The sequence below is a fragment of the Girardinichthys multiradiatus genome, chromosome 19, assembly GCF_021462225.1.
Source record: "Girardinichthys multiradiatus isolate DD_20200921_A chromosome 19, DD_fGirMul_XY1, whole genome shotgun sequence".
NCBI classification, from domain to species: Eukaryota; Metazoa; Chordata; class Actinopteri; order Cyprinodontiformes; family Goodeidae; genus Girardinichthys; species Girardinichthys multiradiatus.
In genome coordinates this window covers 9,158,592-9,181,042 of record NC_061811.1, presented here as the reverse complement: position 1 = coordinate 9,181,042, position 22,451 = coordinate 9,158,592, and the positions used below count along the sequence as shown (strand labels likewise).

Below are 22,451 nucleotides of genomic sequence, written 5' to 3'. Positions count from 1 at the left end.
ATGTTGACTTCAAAGTGAGAAATGTTTCATTAAGCATTTTGCCATCTTTTTTTATCCTTCTTTGTAAAGATATTTTACTTTTAGATCTTCTACACAGCCCGTTAGTAAATATAATCCAACCCCTCCATTTATTCTGACGCATGAAGACAACACATCACAAAAACATAGTCAAAAAGGACAATTCATGAGGACACACCAAGTTACGAACTGAGGTTGGACTGAAACTGTGAATGTTGTGGTCTCAGAAACAGTTTATCACAGCAGAAATACTGTTGCAACGTTCACACACAAACTTGAAGTCAAGTGTTTGATTTTTTTATTTTTCATTTTGCACGCAAGGAATACCAGATCTTTAAATCTGTTGTTTTATTAAGTGAAGCATGGTGGTGGCTCAGTGGTGCTTTGGGGTTGGTTTGCTTTCTCTGGCCCTGGAAAGCTTGCAACATGTGTGGTCTGGATGAAAGATGTCATGCCACATGTGAGAAAGCAGATGCTTGGGCATCATTATCATTGACCTTCGAACTAGACAATGATTCCAAGCATATCACAAAATCCGCCAAGGCTTGGCCTCAGGGGAAGTCCTGGAAGCTACTACTGGCCATCATAGTCACCTGTCTAGATTTGCAAAAGGCAGCTGCATTATGGAAACTCAAGCATATTTTTTCTTTAAAGGAAATAAAAACCTCATGCATATTAACTATTGGTCTGGGCTACAATTTCTAATGAACACTGCCAGATGTTGACGTTGAGTTATGAATCATGTTTGCAGCCGATCATAACAGCAAAACAATGCTCTACAAAGTACTAAAGATATGGTGGCCATACTCAAAAACTGACAGCAATATTTTGAGTTGTTTAACCTGTCATTAGAGAAAAAAATTTCCATGTCATTCATACATTTAGAAATGTCACAGTTCCAAACGGAATATTTAATTAGCAAGTTAAATATTTAGTTACAAATTAAATATTTAGTTAGTATGCCAATTATTTATCTCCAAGCTAAGTATTTAGTTTGCAAGACAAATATTTAGTTTAGTTGGAGCTGTGACATTTTTAAATGTATGAATGACATGGTGAAAATATGACCTTTAAATGAACCGCCATTTTTCTTCTCATTTGACAGGCTAAATTATTCAAAATGTTGACTGTGTAACTTTACAAACGACACCCCGTATAAAGATGCTTGTCATGAAGGGGTTATTTTAAGAATATTCTTGTCAGTAAAAGTGTTTAACTTGGAGTACCCACTACCTGTATAAGTAGTGACGAGTCATTGAAATTACTCCTGTTTGCTTTATTTATTGCAAACAGCTGTTGGCTTTTATATTTTGCCAATAATAATACTTTGCACAGGGGGGTCAGTGGCAGTTCTCACATGAATGGTGTCTGGGCGAGACCCTCCTGCCGCCCTCCAACTAATTTAAATTAGAAAATGAGATTCAGGGGTGGGATAAATATACAGTGCAGTCTTGCACAAGGTACAAGCTAGTCGTCCTATTAACTCCCAGTTAACTACAGATAAATAAAAGCAGTGGAAAACCTGTTCAAGGAGACAGATTCATTTTTCAAATGCCACCCTGGACAACTGCCCATATGGCTCATATCACTGCATATGTTGAGCGTTGAATAATTTAGGAGAAAATATAGAATAATAAAGGTAAAAAGTACTCTGTATTGTATATTATATATTCGGTGTGTACAGCAGTACTACTAGAAACAGTGTTTTAATTTTTGAAGTGTATAGCATGACCTCGTTTACAGTGGAGGATCGTTTTCTGCCTCCACTGCAGAAACAAAAAATGTGTTTCTTATAACAGAAGTTTACCTGTTTTAGGAATTTTGAACATAAAATAAGTCATCTGCTGCGCAGTGGGACAATCCTGATTCACTGTTCACGTCGTTGGACGAATAAAGTTTTTTCAAACCACGTGACGATACTGTCATGGCTGCGCCCTCGTGTCATGTGCTGTCTGACCAGACTGAAGCCGCTTCACTTTAGGTCAACTGTTCTTATTGATAATCTTCGCTGGGTATTCCGCCTAAAACATACCCGTTAAAGAAATTGGGCCTAGTTTTAAAGCGCGAACCGGCGCAGCACGCATGCGCATATAAAGACTCAGGAAGTAGTTCAGCACGTTGGGAAAACTGGTTCCAGTTTGAAGAAAAATGAAGCCAAAGAAGGGGAAAACTGGAGATAAGCGGGTTTCCTCGGTCAGACGGAGCTTCGACATGAAAGGCAAATGGAAACCCGTGGAGCTGGATCCTCATCTGTTCTCACAGGAAGGCCTGCAGGACTTGATCTGCTTCGAGGAGCTGACCTCCTACCGTTTGGTAAACAGCGGGAAGGCTGCGAAAGAGGTGAGAAAGGAAAAGAAACAGGCAAAGAAGAGAGAAGCCGAGCAGGCTGTAGAGGAAGCGGCCGAACCTGCCAAGAAGAAGAAGAAGAAGAAGAAACACGAGAAAGTGGCTGCAAATGATCCAGAGACAGGTAGTTGTGGCACCAATAAGGACGTGATGCAGGAAAGTGAAGTACCCATTGAGGAGGATGGAGAGAATGAGAAAGAAACAGCTGCTACCTCTGTACCTGCTCAGTCTAGTACCACAAATAGAAGAGAAAAGAAGAAGAAAAAGAAGAAATCAAGCCAGAAAACAGAGCAGCCTGCAGTCACAGAGAAACAGACAAGCATCAAACCTCCATCACTTCCAGAAGAACCCAGACAGGATCAGATAAAGCCTCCAAAAAAGCAGAGAAAGAACTGGACGAATGCAGCACTTTCTGGTTCTGAGGAGAAAAATTCTGATGTGAGTGCTTGGAATGACCTGTTTGTCCCATCTGCAGTGCTGGAGGCTTTAAGCAGGCTGGGGTTCACTTCACCCACTTCCATTCAAGCTCTGGCTCTGCCTTCAGCTATCAGAGACCGTATGGACATCCTGGGGGCGGCTGAGACCGGTAAGACTATTTTAGGTGGCCACAGAGGGGTGCATCAAGAAACCTTTCCTTAATGGTGTTCACTGAAACTGATTTGTAATTGCAGGAAGTGGGAAGACTTTAGCTTTCGGAATTCCCATGATCCACACCATCCTGGAGTGGAAGAACGGCTCGAGGAAAACAACCGAACCAGGTGACACAGAGGACCCCAAAACTGGAGAACAACAGGATGACAGCACGGAGCCTTCAGAAGAAGATGATGAACGCGAAGTGGACCAGACTAATGCAGGCTCTGATGAAGATGAACAGGGCGCTGAGGGTGAAGATCAGGACGAGCAGCTTGGGTGTGTTCGAGTGATTGATGACGCAGAGTTTGATTTCAAAGGAAAGGTCGATGAGGGGCAGAACCAGCCTCTCCTCGGACTGGTTCTCACTCCGACCAGGGAGTTGGCTGTTCAGGTCAAACACCACATTGATGCTGTCGCAAAATACACGGGTAAGTCGTGATTAAACACAAAGATCCGTGTGAGTGTGTTCAAGATAATTTACCGTGATTTAGATCTCCAGTCAGGGGCCAACTGATAAAAACATTCGTGTTGGTGCTCATGGTAGAATAATAACTGTTGTCGAGCTCAGTCAGAGCACCGATGCATTTAGTTGTATTCAGTGTTTTGTGTTGGAGTTACTAATCCAAGAAGTGTCAGAAGAAAACTCGTCATCTCTGTCTTTCTCCCACACCGCCTGTCTTCCTGTCCTGCAGACATCCAAACAGCCATAGTGGTGGGTGGAATGGCTCAGCAGAAGCAACGGAGGATGCTAAAGCGCAGGCCGGAGATAATCATAGCCACTCCGGGACGTTTGTGGGACTTGATCAAGGAGCGGCATCCTCATCTGCTCAACCTCAGACAGCTGAAGTGAGTCACAGTTCAGATTCCTCTGGGTACAGGTTCATAAAATGTATATTAAAACATGGAGGGAAAAAAGTTTTTTATTATAAGAAGTCATGATTGCCAACCAAGAGGCAGCAACCTGAGAAAGTCACCAGACCCACAGAGCAGCATACTACTCAGTTTAAATTGGGAAAAAACATAAAGTTTACACAGAAAACTGCCTTTAAGACCCGCCTCTGTAGCGTTGTGATGATTTTCTACTTTATGGTCATTTAGACCACAGCTTCTACAGTTGTTCTCTTGATTAGGGCTCCATAATGAAGAATCCTTCCTTGTACAATGATCTCCAGAGGTTCTAGAGGAGTCCCCAGAACAGAGCCAGCCTTCATTAGCTTGTTGGGCTTTTTTAGGTCCCTGTCTCTGATGCTGCTTCCCCAGCATGATTACTGCAGTCTCAAAATTATTCAGCCCCCTTTAATATTTCATAAGAGCCACGTTTGTTTTCAGGTCCACCTGATGCAACCAATCAGTAGCTACCTTAGTTGCATCAGACTGCCCTGAATACCTTGACTGCTGATGGTAAATTTTTAAACATGTTAGAAATATCATTCATTCAAGAGAATTGTCCAAAAACTGCAGAAAAGCTTTTATTGTCTTGCACAAACTGAAAAGGATACAAAAATATAAAGCTGCTGAATGTCCCTGGAGTTCCAGTTATAAGCACTTTTTACAAATTTAAAGGAACAAAGGCTATGCTGCCTGGAAGTGGCAGAAAAACAAAGTTGTGTTGTGGCACTGAGACCGCTGATGGTCTTGTCTCGGGACTTTTCTTAAAAAAAACAGCTGCAACATCCTTTTTTTACAGCAACTTATTGTGAACCTCCAGATCGCATATATATCGCGTATATTTTTAAAAACTTATTTCACAGTGGGAGTTGAATATTTTCAGGTGCAACTGCAGAATAGTTACTTTAAAAATATTTTTAAATGATCTAAGAAAATCCAAAGTGTGTACAGCAATACTTTATACTCTAGATCTCTGAAAAGTGTGGTAATTGTTGAGTGATGCTGCCCTGTTGTGCTGCAGGTGTCTGGTCATTGATGAAGCCGACCGCATGGTAGAAAGAGGTCACTTTGAAGAGCTGGAGAGCCTCCTGGAGATGCTGAACACCACACACTTTAATCCCACCAGACAGACATTCGTGTTCTCCGCCACTCTAACGATGGTTCACGGTTTGCCCAGCCGTGTCCTTCAGAAGAAGAAGAAGCCGGAAAACAGGAGCAAACTGGAAATCCTGATGGAAAAGGTGGGGATTAAGTCCAAACCGAAAGTCATCGACCTCACCAGGAAGGAGGCCACCGTGGAGAGCCTGACTGAAACACAAATCTGTTGTCAGAAGGATGAGAAGGACTTCTATCTGTACTACTTCCTGATTCAGTATCCTGGGCGCACCATGGTGTTCGCCAACAGCATCGAATGCATCAAGAGGCTCACTGCTCTTCTGGTTATCTTGGACTGTAGTCCTCTCGCTCTGCATGCCAACATGCACCAGAAACAGCGCCTCAAAAACCTGGAACGCTTTGCTGAAAGACAGAAGTAAGTCCTGCAGCCTTCAGGTATCTCTGGGAGAAAATGTCTTGTCATAATTTGAATCTGATCTCATCTGAACTGTTGAAACCGACCAGTGTTCCCATGTCTCTGACTTTGGATGTACCAACCTTTCCCCACAGCTGTGTTCTTCTTACGACTGATGTGGCCGCGCGGGGCCTCGACATCCCCGACGTTCAACATGTTATTCACTATCAGGTGAGCCCATAGGATCCTCCCATCTTCAGCCTCAACATATTCTCACACATTTAGTTACTGGTTTACTTACTGGTTGGAAAAAACAGAAAATAAGAGAATGGAAAAAAAAAAGTATTTCCATTCTTTACCCCTTGACTCAGTGTCTAAATAATTAACTTCTGTCCTTCCTTATCTCTCAATCATGACATTCCTACTTTTTGTTTCTTTCTTCCTTGTCTCCTTTTTTGCCCTATTTGCTTCCTTTCTTTCATTCTTTCCTCGTCTTACCTCCATTCGTCTTTTGTACCCTTCTCGTTTAATTTCTTCCTTACTCCCTTGTGACATTGTTTTTACCCCCCTTCCTTGCCTTTTTCTGTCCTGTCTTTTTTTATGTCCTATGTCCTTTTCTTCCTTGTGTCTGTCCTTTCCATCATTCTGTCCTCGCTTCCTTCTTTGTGTTCTTAATTGCCTCCCTCCTTCCTTGTCGCATCTGTCCATCTTTGTGTCCTTGCTTGATTCCATTCTTTCGTGTCTATTTTTCCTTCCTTCCTGGAGTCCTACATTTGACCTCGCTTCCTTTCCTTCCTAATTCCCTGTTCCACCTCCTTTCTTTCCTGCCTTCAATCCTTCCCTCTTCATCTTACCTCACTCTCTTCCTTCGTCCTTCTGTCCAGTCTCTGGTGTTTTCTGACTCCATATTTGAAGTCTGCTCTCTGTAGAGAAACTTCTAGTGTTTTATTTTCTACTCTGTGTGTAGGAATGTTTTAAGAAACCTTGAACAAAAACAATGCAAACCAAAATAAAAGCATGAAACTGGTTAATAATAAAATAAAGAGGTCAGCACAGAGTCCTGCTGATGCTGCGATTCTGTTACCTGCAGATTTAAAAATAGTTTTGTCCTCATTGTAACATTTAAAAAAAACAAATTCTTGCTTTAGATTTATGTAAGTAACTCGGGGACAGGTGCACAGACCTTTATGTGGGTCCTAAATGTTTCCAAAACTGAGTTTGCACGTGCTTCTAATTCTGAAAATAGACACAAAGGAAAATCTACTCTGAAACAGCGTCTCTCTGCAGTGACACAGTCATTAAAATTTACTTGATATTTTATCCAATACTTTTTATTAAAAGAAACAGTTTAAACTGTTAAAATCAAGTTGTTTTATTAAAGGGCAGAACAAAAACCTCAGCAACACCCCGCATGGAAATCAAATCAGACTTTTTTTAAATTTCTGACATGAGAGTTCAAATAATATTGCACACCAGGGTTTCCTTTTTTTATGATGCGTTTATAATTATAAAAGTTGTAACATTCAGAGTATATTTGTAAAGACTACATAAGTTTAACTTGAGTCCTTGCTTTTTATCTCAGAGTGAATCCGTTAAAGGGGCGCATTGTTCCTCTGATTTTCAATCTGCAGCATCACTTTTTGATTTTGGAAACTTCAGAAATGTTATTGCTCCAGTCAGATGTTCCTCAGGTTTTTGGGAAAGTCTCATTAGGTCAGAACATGGAGATCTCTGTTAACATTTAAAGGTTCCTTCTCTGTGGTCCTCTACCTGTGTCCCGTGGGCACAAAAATGCTCTGTGAAAATTGCAATAAAAATATGAACCTTTTTCATGATTGCCATTATTAAATTTAGTCGTTACCATACATGACTATTCATATTTAGTTTTTTTTTTTTTTTTTAATGAGTACATTGTTTCCCATCCCAAATTAGCTTATTTACAATGCATGAAAAAATGTCTTCACCAAGAGGAAAGCAAAACATGACATTTTGGAGGGATTTCAACAGCAGCAAATAAAAACAAAGCCTGTAACAGTAGTAGTGTATTGAAAAAATTAATTTTGAATGGGAGCCATTAAAGATGTGAAGAAAAGAAAACTTGAATTTCACCCCTGGCCAAGTTTTCTACGTTTTCACCATCACAGCCATAGCAATGCGGGGAAAATGTTAAGTGATCCAGGAGGCCTAATTAAAGTATTAATTTAAAAACGAAAATATTTTTTCTATCACTTCCACATGACTTGATTGTTGAAGAGCAAACAGCAGTGATCTGATTTTAGTGAAATCTGCTTTGTGAATTCAGTGCAGAAATAAAGCAAGTATGTTATTTGTCCTTCAGGTTCCTCGAACATCAGAGACGTATGTCCATCGAAGCGGCCGCACAGCAAGAGCCACCAAAGAGGGCCTCAGTCTGCTGCTGATTGGCCCAGACGATGTGATGAACTTCAAAAAGATTTCCAAGACCCTCGGGAAGGACGAGGACCTCTCCGTGTTCCCCTTAGAGAACAGATGCATGGAGGCAATCAAGGTATAATCCATCAGCATCATGTGTGACAACAAAGCCACATGCAGGGCTGCAAAATGAGGTCTGTGGAAAGATGGTGTTTCTAAATTAAAATGATCCTAGAACTCCCGTTTGTTAAAATGCTTCTACCCACCAATAAAAATCCCTAGCTGCTGGGATTTTATGTCACCAACTCTGGCACTTTACAGGAGCGAGTGAACCTTGCCAGGAAGATAGAAAAGATCGAGTTCTTCAACAGCAAAGAGAAGCAGCATGACTCCTGGTTTAAGCAGGCAGCAAAGGCCCTGGAGGTGGACCTCGACGATGATCTCCTCATGGGTAAGATCAAACTGAGCACACCCCACTGAGATGTTAAATATATCAGGTCACTAAGAAAAAAAAAACCCCTGAAGAACCGTCTGTGTCCACAGGAAGCGCTAGAGAGCAGGATGCGAACAGCGAGCAGCAGAAAATGGTGAAAGGGATGAAGAAGCATTTAAAGCATCTAATCTCTCAGCCGATATTCAAGTATGTGGTGAAAACAAAGTATCCCACAAAAATGGGAAAACTCGCCCTGGCAAACATGTCCGTTGCAGGGATGGAAAGTGCCCTGACCAGGATTTCAGGACAGAAGATGACACAGAAGCTGAAGAGAGGTTTTTCACAGCAGCAGAAAGAACAAAAGCAGAAGAAACGGGTGAAGAAGCAGGCGTGAGATGATTTTACAAAAAGTTTCTGTACTAAAAACGGCTTTATTTCACCTTAATTCCTGCTAATTATGTAGCTGTTTGAATGGACTGGAATATTTTATAAAGGCCTCTTTTCTTAAGGATCTGAAAGCCTGAGTGTGTTTTTCCCCAGTTGAAAAGTGCTGCTGTTTCCTGAGCAGATCAGAGCTGAGTCTGTCGGTAGAGAATGTTGTAATGTGACATCTGGTAGAGGAGACGCACGGATGGATCTGCTCCTTCGGGAATGATGTGGTGGACCAGCTGCTGTTCATCACCCTCCATAGAGGCGATGTGGATCCCAACGTCCAGAGCCTGCGACAAGGCCAAGATGTCCACGTGGTCGCACTCCATCGCCATCACCTCCACTTCCTGAATGAGGCCAAGATAGACTTCATTAGCTCAAATATTAAACATTCTCAGCAGGCAACACAGGTTTATTACCTACCTGACGACAGTACACCTTTAAATCTGGTGCCTCGATGAAGTTGCAGAAGTCGTCTGCATGGGTTTGGAGGTGGGCAGATGTGAGCAGCCTGAGGAACTGCACCACACTGTCAGAGATAAGCTGCTCGTTGAATAGCCTGAGGAGAGTGTCCTCATGCTCTGCAGCCATGCATTGATCCACCACATGTAGGACCTGCAGGGCAAGACGAAGCAGCAGGAAATATCACATCAAGGGAGCAGCAGAGGCGGGACACATTTCTGTCATTTTTCTTTCCTGTGGTATTTGAAAACCGGAGCAAGAAACACATTCAAAGCTGTGCTTGTTTGCATAATTATTAGTTCTAGTGCCAAAATGTTTACAAGCAGACACAGCAAGCCCAGATCAGTTGATCTCAACCAACTGGTTTGGGCTTGCTGTGACTGCTTCGTTCACATAAAATGCAAATGAAACAAAGACAATACTTTAAAATTAAAAGTTTGTTGCTGTTTGAAGAGCTAAGTTCATATTTTTAGAAAGTGAAGGGGTACAGGTCCATAATGGGCTAATATTAATCGCTGTAATTAAATACAGTTACTGACTTGGATATTAACAATATTAATAGTTAATAAAAATGTATGAATCAGTCTCATGGCTTGGTTCTAATAGAGAAACAGTTAACCCTGTGATCTCATCCATATACACTGCTCAAACAAATACAGGGAACACTTAAACAACACAATATAACTCCAAGTAAATCAAACTTCTGTGAAATCAAACTGTCCATTTAGGAAGCAACATTGATTGACGATCAATTTCACAGCTGTTGTTCAAATGGAAAAGACAACAGGGGGAAATCTTTGGCGATTAGCAAGACACACTCAATAAAGGAGTGGTTCTGCAGGTGGGGACCACAGACCACTTCTCAGTACCTATGCTTTCTGGCTGATGTTTTGGTCACTTTTGAATGTTGGTGGTGCTTTCACACTCGTGGTAGCATGAGACGGACTCTACAACCCACACAAGTGGCTCAGGTAGTGCAGCTCATCCAGGATGGCACATCAATGCGAGCTGTGGCAAGAAGGTTTGCTGTGTCTGTCAGCGTAGTGTCCAGAACTTGGAGGCGCTACCAGGAGACAGGCCAGTACACCAGGAGACGTGGAGGAGGCCGTAGGAGGGCAACAACCCAGCAGCAGCACCGCTACCTCTGCCTTTGTGCAAGGAGGAACAGGAGGAACACTGCCAGAGCCCTGCACAATGACCTCCAGCAGGCCACAAATGTGCATGTGTCTGCACAAACGGTTAGAAACGGACCCCATGAGGATGGTATGAGGGCCTGACGTCCACAAACGTTCACAGCCCAACACCGTGCAGGACGCTTGGCATTTGCCGGAGAACAACAGGATTGGCAAATTCGCCACTGGTGCCCTGTGCTCTTCACAGATGAAAGCAGGTTCACACTGACAACATGTGACAGACGTGACAGAGTCTGGAGACACCATGGAGAGCGATCTGCTGCCTGCAGCATCCTTCAGCATGACCGGTTTGGCAGTGGGTCAGTATTGGTGTGGGGTGGCATTTGGCCCTCCATGTGCTCGCCAGAGGTAGCCTGACTGCCATTAGGTACCGAGATGAGATCCTCAGACCCCTTGTGAGACCATATGCTGGTGCGGTTGACCCTGGGTTCCTCCTAATGCAGGACAATGCTAGACCTCATGTGGCTGGAGTGTGTCAGCAGTTCCTGCAAGATGAAGACATTGAAGCTATGGACTGGCCCGCCCGTTCCCCAGACCTGAATCCGATTGAGCACATCTGGGACATCATGTCTCGCTCCATCCACCAACGTCACGTTGCACCACAGACTGTCCAGGAGTTGGCGGATGCTTTAGTGCAGGTTTGGGAGGAGATCCCTCAGGAGACCATCCACCGTCTCATCAGGAGCATGACCAGGCGTTGTAGGGAGGTCATACAGACACGTGGAGGCCACACACAATACTGAGCCTCATTTTGACTTGTTTTAAGGACATTACATCAAAGTTGGATCAGTCTGTAGTGTGTTTTTCCACAACCCTTTTTCTCTGACATTAAATTAAACCCAGCTTTCAGGGTTTTAGGTCAGGGTTGCTGAAATTCTATTTGCTGAATGCTAGAATAATGAGAGCATGTCTTATTGCTCTCTTCAAAGACAGGAATCTTTGTACATTTTAGTATTTGGTTGAATTGCATTTTAGTCTGCATGACTTGTACCCAGCATTTTATTATCCTTCCACGTTTGTAGGCCAGTCCATCCTGCACCAAAACACCAACACATGATACTGCCACCTCCGTACTTCAAAGTTGGGAGGATGATCTCAGGCTTACAAGCTTCCCTCTTTTTCCTCTAAATGTTTCAACAGCCAATAAAGCCAATCAAATTCTAGTTTTATCAGACCACAGAACATCTCACCAAATATTTACAACTTTGTCCCTGAGTGCATTTAGCAAAACTTCAATCAATCAGTTTTATGTTGCTTTTAGAATAATGGCTTCTTTCTCACTGAGTGACCCTTTCAACTGTATGATTGCCGGACATTCCTATGGTGTTCATATAAGATGCACCTTCAGACATCTGGGAATTATACCCAAGGAGGAACCTACCTTATGGAGGTCCACATTTCTCTTGATATCTTGGCTGATTTCTTTTGATTTTTCCATTATGTCACACAAGGAAGCAGTGTGTTGAGGTGTTGCATTAAAATGTATCCACAGGTGTGCCTCCAATTAACTCGTAAGTAAATTAACCTGTAAGAAGCTCGAAAAGCCATCTGGGCTTTTCCAGCATGTCTCAAGCTATAGTAATCCTAGTCCAGGTAAACTTCTGAACTAAAAAAGGTAATAAAAAGATTCTCTTAAAAAAAGCCTTTTAAATATTCTGGCATTTAGCCAATAGAAATAACTGACCCAAAACAAGAAAGGTTTAGTCCGATTTCATGTCACAGGTAAAAAAACAAATGGCTACGTGTGTTTCCTCTTACACTGATTTTATTAATTAGAAAAATGACTCAAAACTAAACGGAGTGTAGAGTTAAACTCACTGTGCTCTGGTGGTGGCTGAATGAAGTCTCGTCAAATCCTGCAGAAACCAAAACATCTCCACTCTGTAAGACCTGGTCCTTAAACCTGTAATAAACCAAGAAAGACCAGACATAAAACATTTTTTCATATGTGCTGATACTGAGCAGCACAGTGTCCAACTGACCTCTGCAGGGCTCTGGGGACTGTGCAGATTACTGTTTCTAACTGACTCTGCAGAGGTTAGTAAGTCACTGGGATTGTACAAACAGTAGTTTCCTCTCCATCGTTGTGCAAAGTACAGTTTTGGACCTCTGCAGGGCTTTGGGTCTCTGCACGGTAGAGTTACTGACGCCTGCTGGGCCCTGGGATTGTGCATTGAACAGTTCATTGCTGACCTTTACAGGGATCTGGGTCTCTACAGAGTACAGTTACTGACCTCTGCAGGGTAATGGCAGTACGCATAGTGCAGATTTTGGCCTCTGCAGGGGCCTAGAACTTAACTATGGGTCTCTGCATTGTACAGTCCATTACTGACCTCTGCAGGGCTTTGGGACTGTGCAGGACTGACTCCAGGTGTGCGAAGCAGACAGCTCTGTAGAAGCAGTTCCCATCACCACAAACTTTCCTCACTGCCGAGAACTGGCGGCCTAAATCCTAAGAGGAGAGCTTTGGTTATTACACAGCGGACCGACTAAATCACATAAAGCTGCGTACTTTGTGCTGTTCAGTGGTTCATGAAGCTGCATACTTTATACTTGGGACTCGTTTCCTCGGGCAGCAGCGATGAAATGTCCTCTTTCCGTGAAACCAGGCTGCAGACCTCCATCTGCTGAAAATCAAGCAGCTTCGGGACCAAAGCGCAGCTTCACACGGTCACACGCAACATGACGTGCGTCAAAAGATGCGTTTAAACGCGTTTTGCAAAAAAAAATGTACTTCCACTTTCCGAAAACCGGATGTTTGCGGAAGAGCATGTGCGTAATTCGTTTAAAGGGCCAGTACACGTTGCTGACGTCATACTGATGTAATTTTGAGTGACAGGTGAAAGGTATGGTGGATGAATTTACGTCCTTTTCAAAGACCAAAGCAGGTGAATTACGGATTTATTTGAGGAATTTTAAACATACTTTAATCGTTGAATTGTGCATGCACAAACTGAACATATCTTCAATCCAATCAAGCACTAATGTTATGGAGCCATAAATGTGGTGTTAAAGTTCCTTTCTGTTGGGTCCACTGAAAATATAATACCACAGCTTATTTGACAACAAGAACTTTAACAGTCTATACAGTTAAATAAAGCTATCATGTCATCATTTTATTGTATATTCTGCAGAATGTATGATATACGGCGCGCTTCAATTGCCTCTCCCCAAAAAATGTAAAAAACCTTCAAATAAAGCAGCAGCAAAAATACAACTTTTAATGTGAGTACATTTAGTTAGGTGCCAAAAACTTTTTAATATATATATTTATATTTTTTTTATCAGAATCACAACTGCCACATTAAATGGTACCCTAACAATCAATTTCATAAATTTACCTGAAGCATTTTTTTTTTAAATAATGCTATAGTTATCTTTGACTTCCTGTTTCCGTAGGGGTTTAAAAAAGACATGATTCTCTTCAAAATGGCAAAGGCAAGAGAACATATTCAACATTACTGCTCTATATTTACTCTCACTCACTTAAAACTGTGCACTTATATTTATATTATATTGTAGATATGTTTGTACTGTTTAATTTGTACTGTATTGCACCGACTACGCCAAAACAAATTCCTTGTATGTCCAAAAACGTACTTGGCAATAAAGCTTTTCTGATTCTGATTCTGATTCTGACCTTCTTAATTTAATTAATACAAAACATATTACTACTAATTTAAATGTGCTAATATCTACAGTCAGAGCAGTAATAAAAAAGTTAAATACTGGAGCTGAAAAACAAGGCTAGGTTAGATGAGGACCTCAGCTTCTGTTCCCCCACACACAGAGAGGTCTATGGTAAGGGAGGTAAACCCATCAGCTAACCTCACTGTTAGAGGCCTGCAGTTTTTCAGTGTAAGATTTTGCTGGTGCAATAAACAGAACAATATGTTTTCAGGCTTTTTCATGTCTTTAGCAGATGTGCCAATAAATGTGGAAAGGGCAAATGAAGCATATTCCATAGAGACCTAAATACCAGATGATCCAAATTATTACCTCATCTGTACACAAATCACCCAACTTAAATCCCAAAAGGTATGTCTAATTTAATTTTACCACATTTTGTAAATGGCTCTTCAGCCTAATCTAAAATTATCATCAAAGAGTAAAATGTTTTTTTTTACCTGTATGTCTTAAATGAGTATTTTTTCTATCTTACCATAAATGCTTGTAGCCGGGTTGCTAAATATACAAAGAGACCGCATTGCATATTTTGTTGATCATGTGCATTCCTTCATGGTCGAATGCATTATTTGAATTTAAACATTTCCTTTTAAAATTAAACAATGGTTACATCCTCATGGCGTTTTCCCAGTTCTGGAACTTAAAGACACACTCAGGTGGAAACCTGTTTAAAATGCAGAAGAAAAATGACTCAGTCTAATAAAACAGTTTTACATGTGCTTAGCAGAAAGAAAGCTTGACTAAACCTTCCAACAAAAACTACAAGTACCTTTGGTAACAAAGTCAGAGTGTGAAAAAGAACAAAAACAACAGCATCAGTTGAATGTCTCAGTCATTTACTAACTTTACTTGAACTTTTGATTTGGGTTTTGCTTCCGATGCTTTTTAGTGAATCTCTCCATCGTTTGTCAGTCAAAGCTGTTGTAGAGCAGGACTCCAGCCTCCTCGCTCTCCTCTCGGTGTCCGCCTTGTCCAGAATGAACTCCTGAAATATTTAGTTGGACATTTATTTCGTCTGATCAGTTTGTACAAAAACCACATATTTATATAAAAAAAGGCGAAAATAAACTTTTTTTTTCAGTGTCAGATATTAAATCAGATGAAATATGTCCTGTTTTAGATCAATTAGGAACAACAAAGTAATCCATATTTGCTAAATGCCAGATTGATCAGAAGGAAAATCTTCTACAGATTATTTTTGTCTACTTTTTGTAAAGTCAGGCATTTACATACACTAAGATGACTGTGTCTTAAAACAATTTGGGAATGCCTTGATGATGATGATGTCATAACCTTGTAAGCCAATGGATGTATTTCAGGGAACACCTCAAACACACTTCTTGAAAGCCGCTAGAAGCCATTGCTCCGGACAGCCAAGTTACAGTTTGCAATTGCACTCAAGGACGGAGATGTTCATTTTTGGAGATGTGTCCTGTGGGCCTTACTAATTTGGCCTCAAGGACCGTTTTCACATTTACATGGGGAAACTTGTAGATCTGGAAACAGCATCTCTACTATGAAGGACAAGGGTGGCAGCATCATGTTGCGTGCCTTGATGCAGGAGGGACTGGTGCACTTCTCAAAATAGATGGCACCATGAGGAACTAATATTTTAAGACTTTAGACAGGAAATTGAAGCTTGGGCATAAATGGATCTTCCAAATAAACAACATACCACCAAATTAGTTGCAAAGTGGATTAAGGACGATTTTGGAGTGGGCATCACAAAGCCCTGATCTCAGTTACATAGAGAATTTGTGGTCGGGGCTAAAAAGTTCGTGTAGGCAAGGCAACCTACAAATTCAACTCAGTTACACCAGTTCTGTCAGAAGAATTCTAACCCTAGTTATACAGTTTACATGTACAGTCGTGAAAATGGTACGACATTAATTAAATATTGAGTTCTTTCCAAAGAAATGTTCACGTATAAATGTCTAATCTTGTTTTAATTTATCTCTATAGAACTCTATGAAAAAAAGTGATTCATTGGGTAAACAGTGTTTTAAGTCACTCCACAGCATCTCATTGAGATTAGAATCTGGTACTTTCCTTTTCTTCATTCTCACTCAGTTCTTGGTGGATTTATTGGTATGTTTTGGGTCATTGTCATGTTTCAGGATACAGTTCTGCTTCAACTTTAATCTTTTTACAGATGATCTTACATTTCCCTTAAGAACTCTCTGATACAGAGTAGAAATTATGATGGGGGCGTGTCGTGCTGTGTAGCAGTGTGCTCTACCGCTACGCCACGCCATATACAGAGGCTTCAGTCCTTGACGCAGCTGTCCCAGGGTCAAGTCCTGACCCTGGAGACCTGTGCTGCATGTCTTAATCCCCCCCACCCCACCCCACCCCACTTACTGTCTGCCTACTAAATAACAAAAATAAAGGCCACTAGTGCTGCAAAAAAAAAACTATAGAAATCATGGTGGATTTTATGAGCTAGCCTGGTTCTGCTGAAGTAATACATCCCTAAACAATGACCCTTCTACCTTCATACTTCATGGTTGGAATAAGGTTATTTTCCTAAAATCGTCTATTTGGTTTATGATAAACATTTTCTTTTCTGGTGTCTAAAGGACATTATTCCAGACTCCTGGTCCTGGTCTTTGTCTGGCTTCTTTCTGGTAAACTTTAGTCCAACCTTCATGTTTTTCTTGGAGAGCTTTCTTCTTTAAACACCTCCCATGAAAGTTAAACTTGTGCCGTCTCTTTCTGACTGTACAGGTGTGCACATTCATATCAACAGTTGTCATCACAGCACCAGTTGTAGGTCCCATGATAAGATTTTAGGATTTTTGGAGACTTCTTTTAGCACATTGGCGTCTGCTCTTAAGATGAACGTGCTTGGATAGCCAGTCCTGGGCTTGTTGGCAGTCCACAAATTTCCTTACAGTGATTTTAAACTATGTTACCTCTTTAAATGTCCTACCAGACTCACAAGCTGCTACAGGCATCAGACAACTCTTTGGATCCTGAGAGTGTTCACCCTCATCTCAACAGTCAGGAGCTGAACTATGTAAAAATGATCTAACCATGTGCTCCAGATATCTGGGTGTGATTTTAGCTATTTTAAGTATGAAGAAATGCAGAGGCGTCCTAATGTGTGCTTCACCAAAAAAATACACTTAAAACAAATTACAATAAAGAAATACTCAAAAATTTTATTTTTCTTTTGATGTTATTCTTTATTAATTTTACCTGTATTTATCATCATTGTTTAAGTTGATATAAATATATCAGTTATGCCCAAATAAGTATACACAGGCTTTCACCGAGTGTCCTAATTTTTCACGAGTGCATTTTAACCTTCAACTTTGAACCGAGTAATGAAAATAATCTTGCTTATTATTCCAGTTCGACTGTATTATTTGAATGCAGATAGGGAGCTCCGTACATGAGGATGTTACCTTCACCATGTCCATCATAGTCAGTACACTCATGCTTTCCAGCGGTCCAAACTCTGGAAGGTAACACTGTTGTGCTAGATTGTTGACAGCCATAAGTAATTTTCCAACTTCTTCAACCTGGGAGACACGGATGCACATTTCCGTGTTTTTATCTACTGTCTTTAAACCATCTTTAAACTCTAATGTTGAAGAAAGCACACCTTGTCTCTTGATATATCTTGTTTCATCAGCAGGTTAACCTCAGCCTGCTTGTTCTTCTCTTTGAGGCTTTCTAACTCGCTCTGCAGTTCAGATAATTCTTTGTTTGACATCTGTGCATGAAAAATACAATCATTACAGCCGTATGATAATCAGAAGTATTATCTAAAGGCTTATACTGTAGATCTCTTACCAGTTTTTTAATGCTGTGCTGCTGCTTCATGCTTTGCAGCTGCCGCTGACCCTTTTCCACCTCCACGTCCATGTGCCGCAAACGTTGCAGCAGTTCCTGGTGGGTGATGGACAGCGTCTCGTGGCGCCGAATGATGGGCGTGACCAAAGATTCGTAGCTGCTGTGATGGTAAACTGGAAGAAATTGCACACGTTTTGTTCCATCTTGATGCCAAGGCCAAATTAACAGAGGAGATTGAAATACATTCACATTCTTCCTCCCTGTATGGCAGTAATTCCTGCTTTTGGTCAGAGTGGATTAACAAAATCATTTCTTTTTGCTAAATGTCAAAATAATGAGAGAAAATAGTTTTTAAAACCCTTTTTTTTTTTTTACTCTACCCACAAATTTATTAGGGGACTGAGATCAGGGCTTTCTGATGACCACACCAAAACATTGACCTTATTATGCTTAAGCCAGTATTAAAGTAATTTGGCAGTATGCCTATGGTTATTGTACAATTAGGAGACTAATTTGTGACAGAGCCTTAACCTCTTAGCTGATGATTTGAGGTATTGCTTAAATATTTGCACATAATGGTCTTTCCTCGTAATTTCATCTATTTCGTATAGTGCACCAGTCCCTCCTGCATCAAAACTCCCACACAACATGATCCTGCCTACCCCTGTACTTCATGGTTGGGATGGTGTTCTCAGGTTTAGAAGCTTCCCCCTTTTCTTTAAATATAACAATATTCCTTACTTGGACACAGAACCCATCTCCTCCCTGAACTGTATGATAGCTGGACAGTACCATGCTGGTTATACCACTATTGTTTTATGATTTTGTTGGATGTTTCCATGATGTCACGGAAAGATTGTTTGACGTGTTGCTTTAAAATACGTCAACAGGTGTACCTCGATTTAACTCAAATGTTGTGAATTAATCAGATAAATTTTATTCTGCGTAATAGAAATTATTTAGGTTAATCCTAACTGACCAAAACATAGAACGTTACATTTAATTTATTTTCAAAAAGTGAGATAAAAAAAGATTATATGTCTTTTTCTTCAGTGTATGTAAATATCTGGTTTCAGCTGTATATAATAAGCGCTGGACTTACTGCTAGGGAGATGATCTAGAGTTTTCATCAAATAGTCCTCGTAGATTTTGTATTTTTCCGTTCTCTGCTTTAAAACTTGCCTCCTGTGAGATTGAGATGGGCTCAGCAAACAATGAAATTTTTTTCTTATATTAACTATTTGTTTCACATCCTCACCTTGCTTCCAGTTTTTTCAGCTGTTCTGTCAAGTCTTCCAGCTCTCTCTGTTTCAGGATGTTCTGCTCCAGTGTAGCTTGACACTGTTTCAGGACTCTCCGTCGCTTCACTTCATTCTCAGCCACAAACCTCTCGAATTTCAGCTCCTTCTCTTTAGCCTGGAAGAACATCCAAAACCAAAAGGCACTAGAGGACAGTCTTTTTTTCCCAGAGCATTTTAAATGTCTGCTACATTAACTTCAGGAGATTTCAGCTCACTTGTTGTTGTTTCATTTCCAGCTCGGACCTTCTATGAGCAAGAGCCTCCATGCAGCTCCTGAAATCTTGTGTCTTGAGTGCGAGCAGGACCTCCACGTCATGCAGCTCGGCCTGTTTTCTTGAAATTAACATTTTTTTCAGCGTTTTCAATCCAGGCATCAAGAGTTTGCCTGGAGTCTAGACATTATAAAAAAAATCAGATGAACTGACCCAAACTCTGGCAATGTCCAACAATAAGCAACAAGCATAATTAAAGCAAAAGTCACAACAATTCCACATTTTAAAGTTTTAATTCCTACCTCCATTGCAGGTATGTAGAACATTTCTTTTTTCCTGTCTCTAAATAACAAACCGATCATTACTAACAATGTGATTTAGTCAAGACCTTTTTAAATGTCCTGTTCAAAACGAGGAGGTCAGGCCTACCTGGTGTCTTCCAGCTGAGTAACAAAGACGTTTTTCACTCTTTTTTCCATCTGCAGTTTTGGACAAGTGTCCCCGTCCAGAACAGGGAGAGGAGACGTCGCCATGTCTGCTGTAAATGTGTCTTCACACAGTCAAGGCTCTTCTTCTTGGGTTTGTGTAGGCGTTGCCTAGCAACCATCAGGGAGACGGCCCAGAATGCACTTCACAAAAACTCTGGAGGCATGGTTTTTTTTATTTTTATGCTTTATTGAGACTGAACAGAACAGAGCAGGGCAGACAACAAAAATATGTAAATATGCAAAATTATAACTGATTTATGTTTTGTGGGGGAGACCAGGGACACGTTCTGAACGTTTCTGCCTGTGGCCCAGAGCTCTTCTAAGCCGGTGAACTAAAAATGCTGTGCAAACTGGTTATGTGTCTGCTATTAAAATAGTGTAGCTCCATGGTTTTAGAACTGTGGGACAAGTACCACTGGTGGTACCTAGGCTGCCTAGTTGAATTGTAGTGGTGTCTTTGGTATAATTTATTTGAAAGGCAAGTGCTATTTCCTTTTTTTTAAAGTTTGTTTTACCTTTTTTAAAGTAGAAACATGCTTCTGAGTTTGACAGGAATCCAATTTAGATGTGGTCCAAGTTTGAAGCCAGTTTCATTTACTAATTAATTATGCTGAGTGACCAGGCTGTCTACTGTTAGCAATTCAAGATCATAGTAATGCACTTCTCTGCATTTTGTGTTCTCAGACGATGTAGAAACCTAAAGGAGGTGATTTAGTACTGTATGAGTGAAAGATTTAATAAGATCCAGATAGTCAGAAGTGCAAAACAAATGTTTTTACTGCAGGTATCCCTGGGTTTTATGAGCATCGCAGCCATATTGCATTTGTATTTCAGGGTTTGACAACCACTGGTGTAGCTGTTATCTTTGTACCACAAACAGAAATCAGATAGTTTAGTCTGAATCACAAGAGTAAGGTGAGATGCAACACTTTGAAAAAAGTAGTCATTGCAAATTTATTTTTTTGACTATAACAGCAGAAGAAGGAATAATAGTTGTGCAGCAGAGCTTCGGGTTGCTTTAACATTTACATTCCAGCACATTTAGATGCTGTGCCAAATAAACCAAATAAAAGAACAGGTCTATTTATTTTCAAATGAATGATTTTTTACATCAGCCACCCGAAGTCCTGTAAAATTTATCTGATATACACTGCCTGGCCAAAAAAAAAAGGTCACACAGTCTAATAGCTTTAGCTTTTAGCTTTCTAATAGCCTTTAGCTTTGATTACGACACGCATTCGCTGTGGCATTGTTTCGATAAACTTCTGCAATGTCACAAGATTTATTTTCACCCAGGTTTGCATTCATTTTTCACCAAGATCTTGCATTGATGATGGTAGAGTTTGACCGCTGCGCAAAGCCTTCTCCAGCACATCCCAACGATTCTCAATGGGGTTAAGGTCTGGACTCTTTGGTGGCCATCCATGTGTGAGAATGGTGTGTCATGCTCCCTGAACCACTCTTTCACAATTTGAGCCTGATGAATCCTGACATTGTCATCTTGGAATATGTCTGTCCCATCAGGGAAGAAAAAATCCATTGATGGAACAACCTGGTCATTCAGTATATTCATGTAGTCAGCTGACCTCATTCTTTAAACGCATACTGTTGTTGAACCCAGACCTGACCAACTGCAGCAACCCCAGATCATAGCACTGCCCCCACAGGCTTGTACAGTAGACACTTGGCATGATGGGTGCATCACTTCACCTGCCTTTCTTCTTACCCTGATGCTCCCATCACTCTGGAACAGGGTAAATCTGGACTCATCAGACCATATGACCTTCTTCCATTGCTCCAGAGTCCAATCTTTATGCTCCCTAGCACATTGAAGCCTTTTTTTCCGGTAGCCTCATAGATTGGTGGTTTTCTTAAGGCTACACAGCTGTTCAGTCCCAATCCCTTGAGTTTCCTTCGCATTGTGCGTCTGGAAAGGCTCTTACGTTCACTATGACGTTCACTATGACATGGTTGTTTAAGGAATGAGAAGCTACTCATTGCAACAGTTGGGTTTAAATAACGTGTTGCCAGCTGAAACATAATCGGCCAAGCAGTAATTATCCAATGGGAGGCTTGTGCCTATTTTGTCATAGTTCAATTTGAGTGGTGGACCAGGGATGCAGGACAAGCGGAGATAGTTGGAGAGAATATCACAGTTTAATGAAGCGAGCCAACTTACAAATGCCAATGCGGGCTTAACAGAAGATCCAGGTAACAGAGTTCATGAATAAACAGTCCTGGTTACTGGATCGCAGCACAAACCTAAATGTGGCAAGAACTGACAGACTATAGAAGACCAACGACACCGCATGGAACAAAGGACAAAGATTAACTTAAATACAGATGAAGGTAGACATGGAACAATAGGGTAGGTAATCAGGGGAAACAGACACGGGTGTTGAACAGGCATGCGGGAAGACAGAGGGCCAGGTGAACCTAATACGAAGACTTACGCATGAGAAAAGGGACTAATTAACAAGACAATGAGCAGAGCAAAACGAAACTATAGACCAAGATAAATAAAGCACAAGAATCAAGAATAAACATGAACTAAAGGAAACTGAGAAACTGGAGGGAACACAAGAACCTAAGATCTAAGAACTTAGGAGAATAGAAACCATAAAGAAACCCCAACTACAAAAGTAAACAAACCTAAACC

General features: G+C 41.0%; 3 protein-coding genes and 1 long non-coding RNA gene across 10 annotated transcripts; 2 read left to right on the top strand and 2 right to left on the bottom strand.

Moving 5' to 3' along the window:
- The first annotated feature begins 1,904 nt into the window (after positions 1-1,904).
- On the top strand, positions 1,905-8,730 carry ddx24 (DEAD (Asp-Glu-Ala-Asp) box helicase 24). The gene is made up of 8 exons (XM_047345085.1): positions 1,905-2,950; positions 3,036-3,425; positions 3,690-3,843; positions 4,907-5,416; positions 5,551-5,626; positions 7,734-7,922; positions 8,108-8,237; positions 8,330-8,730. The coding sequence occupies exons 1-8, from the start codon at positions 2,167-2,169 to the stop codon at positions 8,611-8,613; spliced, it is 2,517 nt and encodes an 838-aa protein (XP_047201041.1). The 5' UTR covers positions 1,905-2,166; the 3' UTR covers positions 8,614-8,730.
- Positions 8,631-14,658, bottom strand: LOC124855328 (ubiquitin thioesterase OTUB2-like). 5 transcript variants are annotated; one of them, XM_047345088.1, is made up of 6 exons: positions 14,466-14,658; positions 12,850-12,930; positions 12,637-12,755; positions 12,122-12,206; positions 9,072-9,263; positions 8,631-8,995 (listed from the first exon to the last, which is right to left on the bottom strand). In XM_047345088.1, exons 1-6 carry the CDS (start codon positions 14,514-14,516, stop codon positions 8,789-8,791), a joined length of 735 nt encoding a protein of 244 aa, XP_047201044.1. In that variant the 5' UTR covers positions 14,517-14,658; the 3' UTR covers positions 8,631-8,788. The 5 variants fall into 5 exon arrangements, with proteins under 5 accessions (XP_047201044.1, XP_047201045.1, XP_047201047.1 ...); XM_047345089.1 differs by having other exon boundaries at positions 9,087-9,263; XM_047345091.1 differs by having other exon boundaries at positions 12,850-12,964; positions 14,466-14,543.
- On the top strand, positions 13,946-19,927 carry LOC124855329. Of its 2 annotated transcripts, XR_007035064.1 has the most exons (4): positions 13,946-14,341; positions 17,831-17,959; positions 19,329-19,617; positions 19,790-19,920. It is a non-coding gene; the product is annotated as an uncharacterized LOC124855329 (long non-coding RNA). The 2 variants fall into 2 exon arrangements; XR_007035065.1 differs by lacking the exon at positions 19,329-19,617 and having other exon boundaries at positions 19,790-19,927.
- On the bottom strand, positions 14,806-19,864 carry si:ch1073-416d2.4 (coiled-coil domain-containing protein 42 homolog). 2 transcript variants are annotated; one of them, XM_047345087.1, is made up of 9 exons: positions 19,734-19,864; positions 19,607-19,646; positions 19,308-19,484; positions 19,050-19,207; positions 18,894-18,976; positions 17,792-17,964; positions 17,601-17,711; positions 17,388-17,517; positions 14,806-14,975 (listed from the first exon to the last, which is right to left on the bottom strand). In XM_047345087.1, coding segments are annotated over exons 1-9 (978 nt in total). In that variant the 5' UTR covers positions 19,838-19,864; the 3' UTR covers positions 14,806-14,973. The 2 variants fall into 2 exon arrangements, with proteins under 2 accessions (XP_047201043.1, XP_047201042.1); XM_047345086.1 differs by having other exon boundaries at positions 17,401-17,517.
- Positions 19,928-22,451: the final 2,524 nt, after the last annotated feature.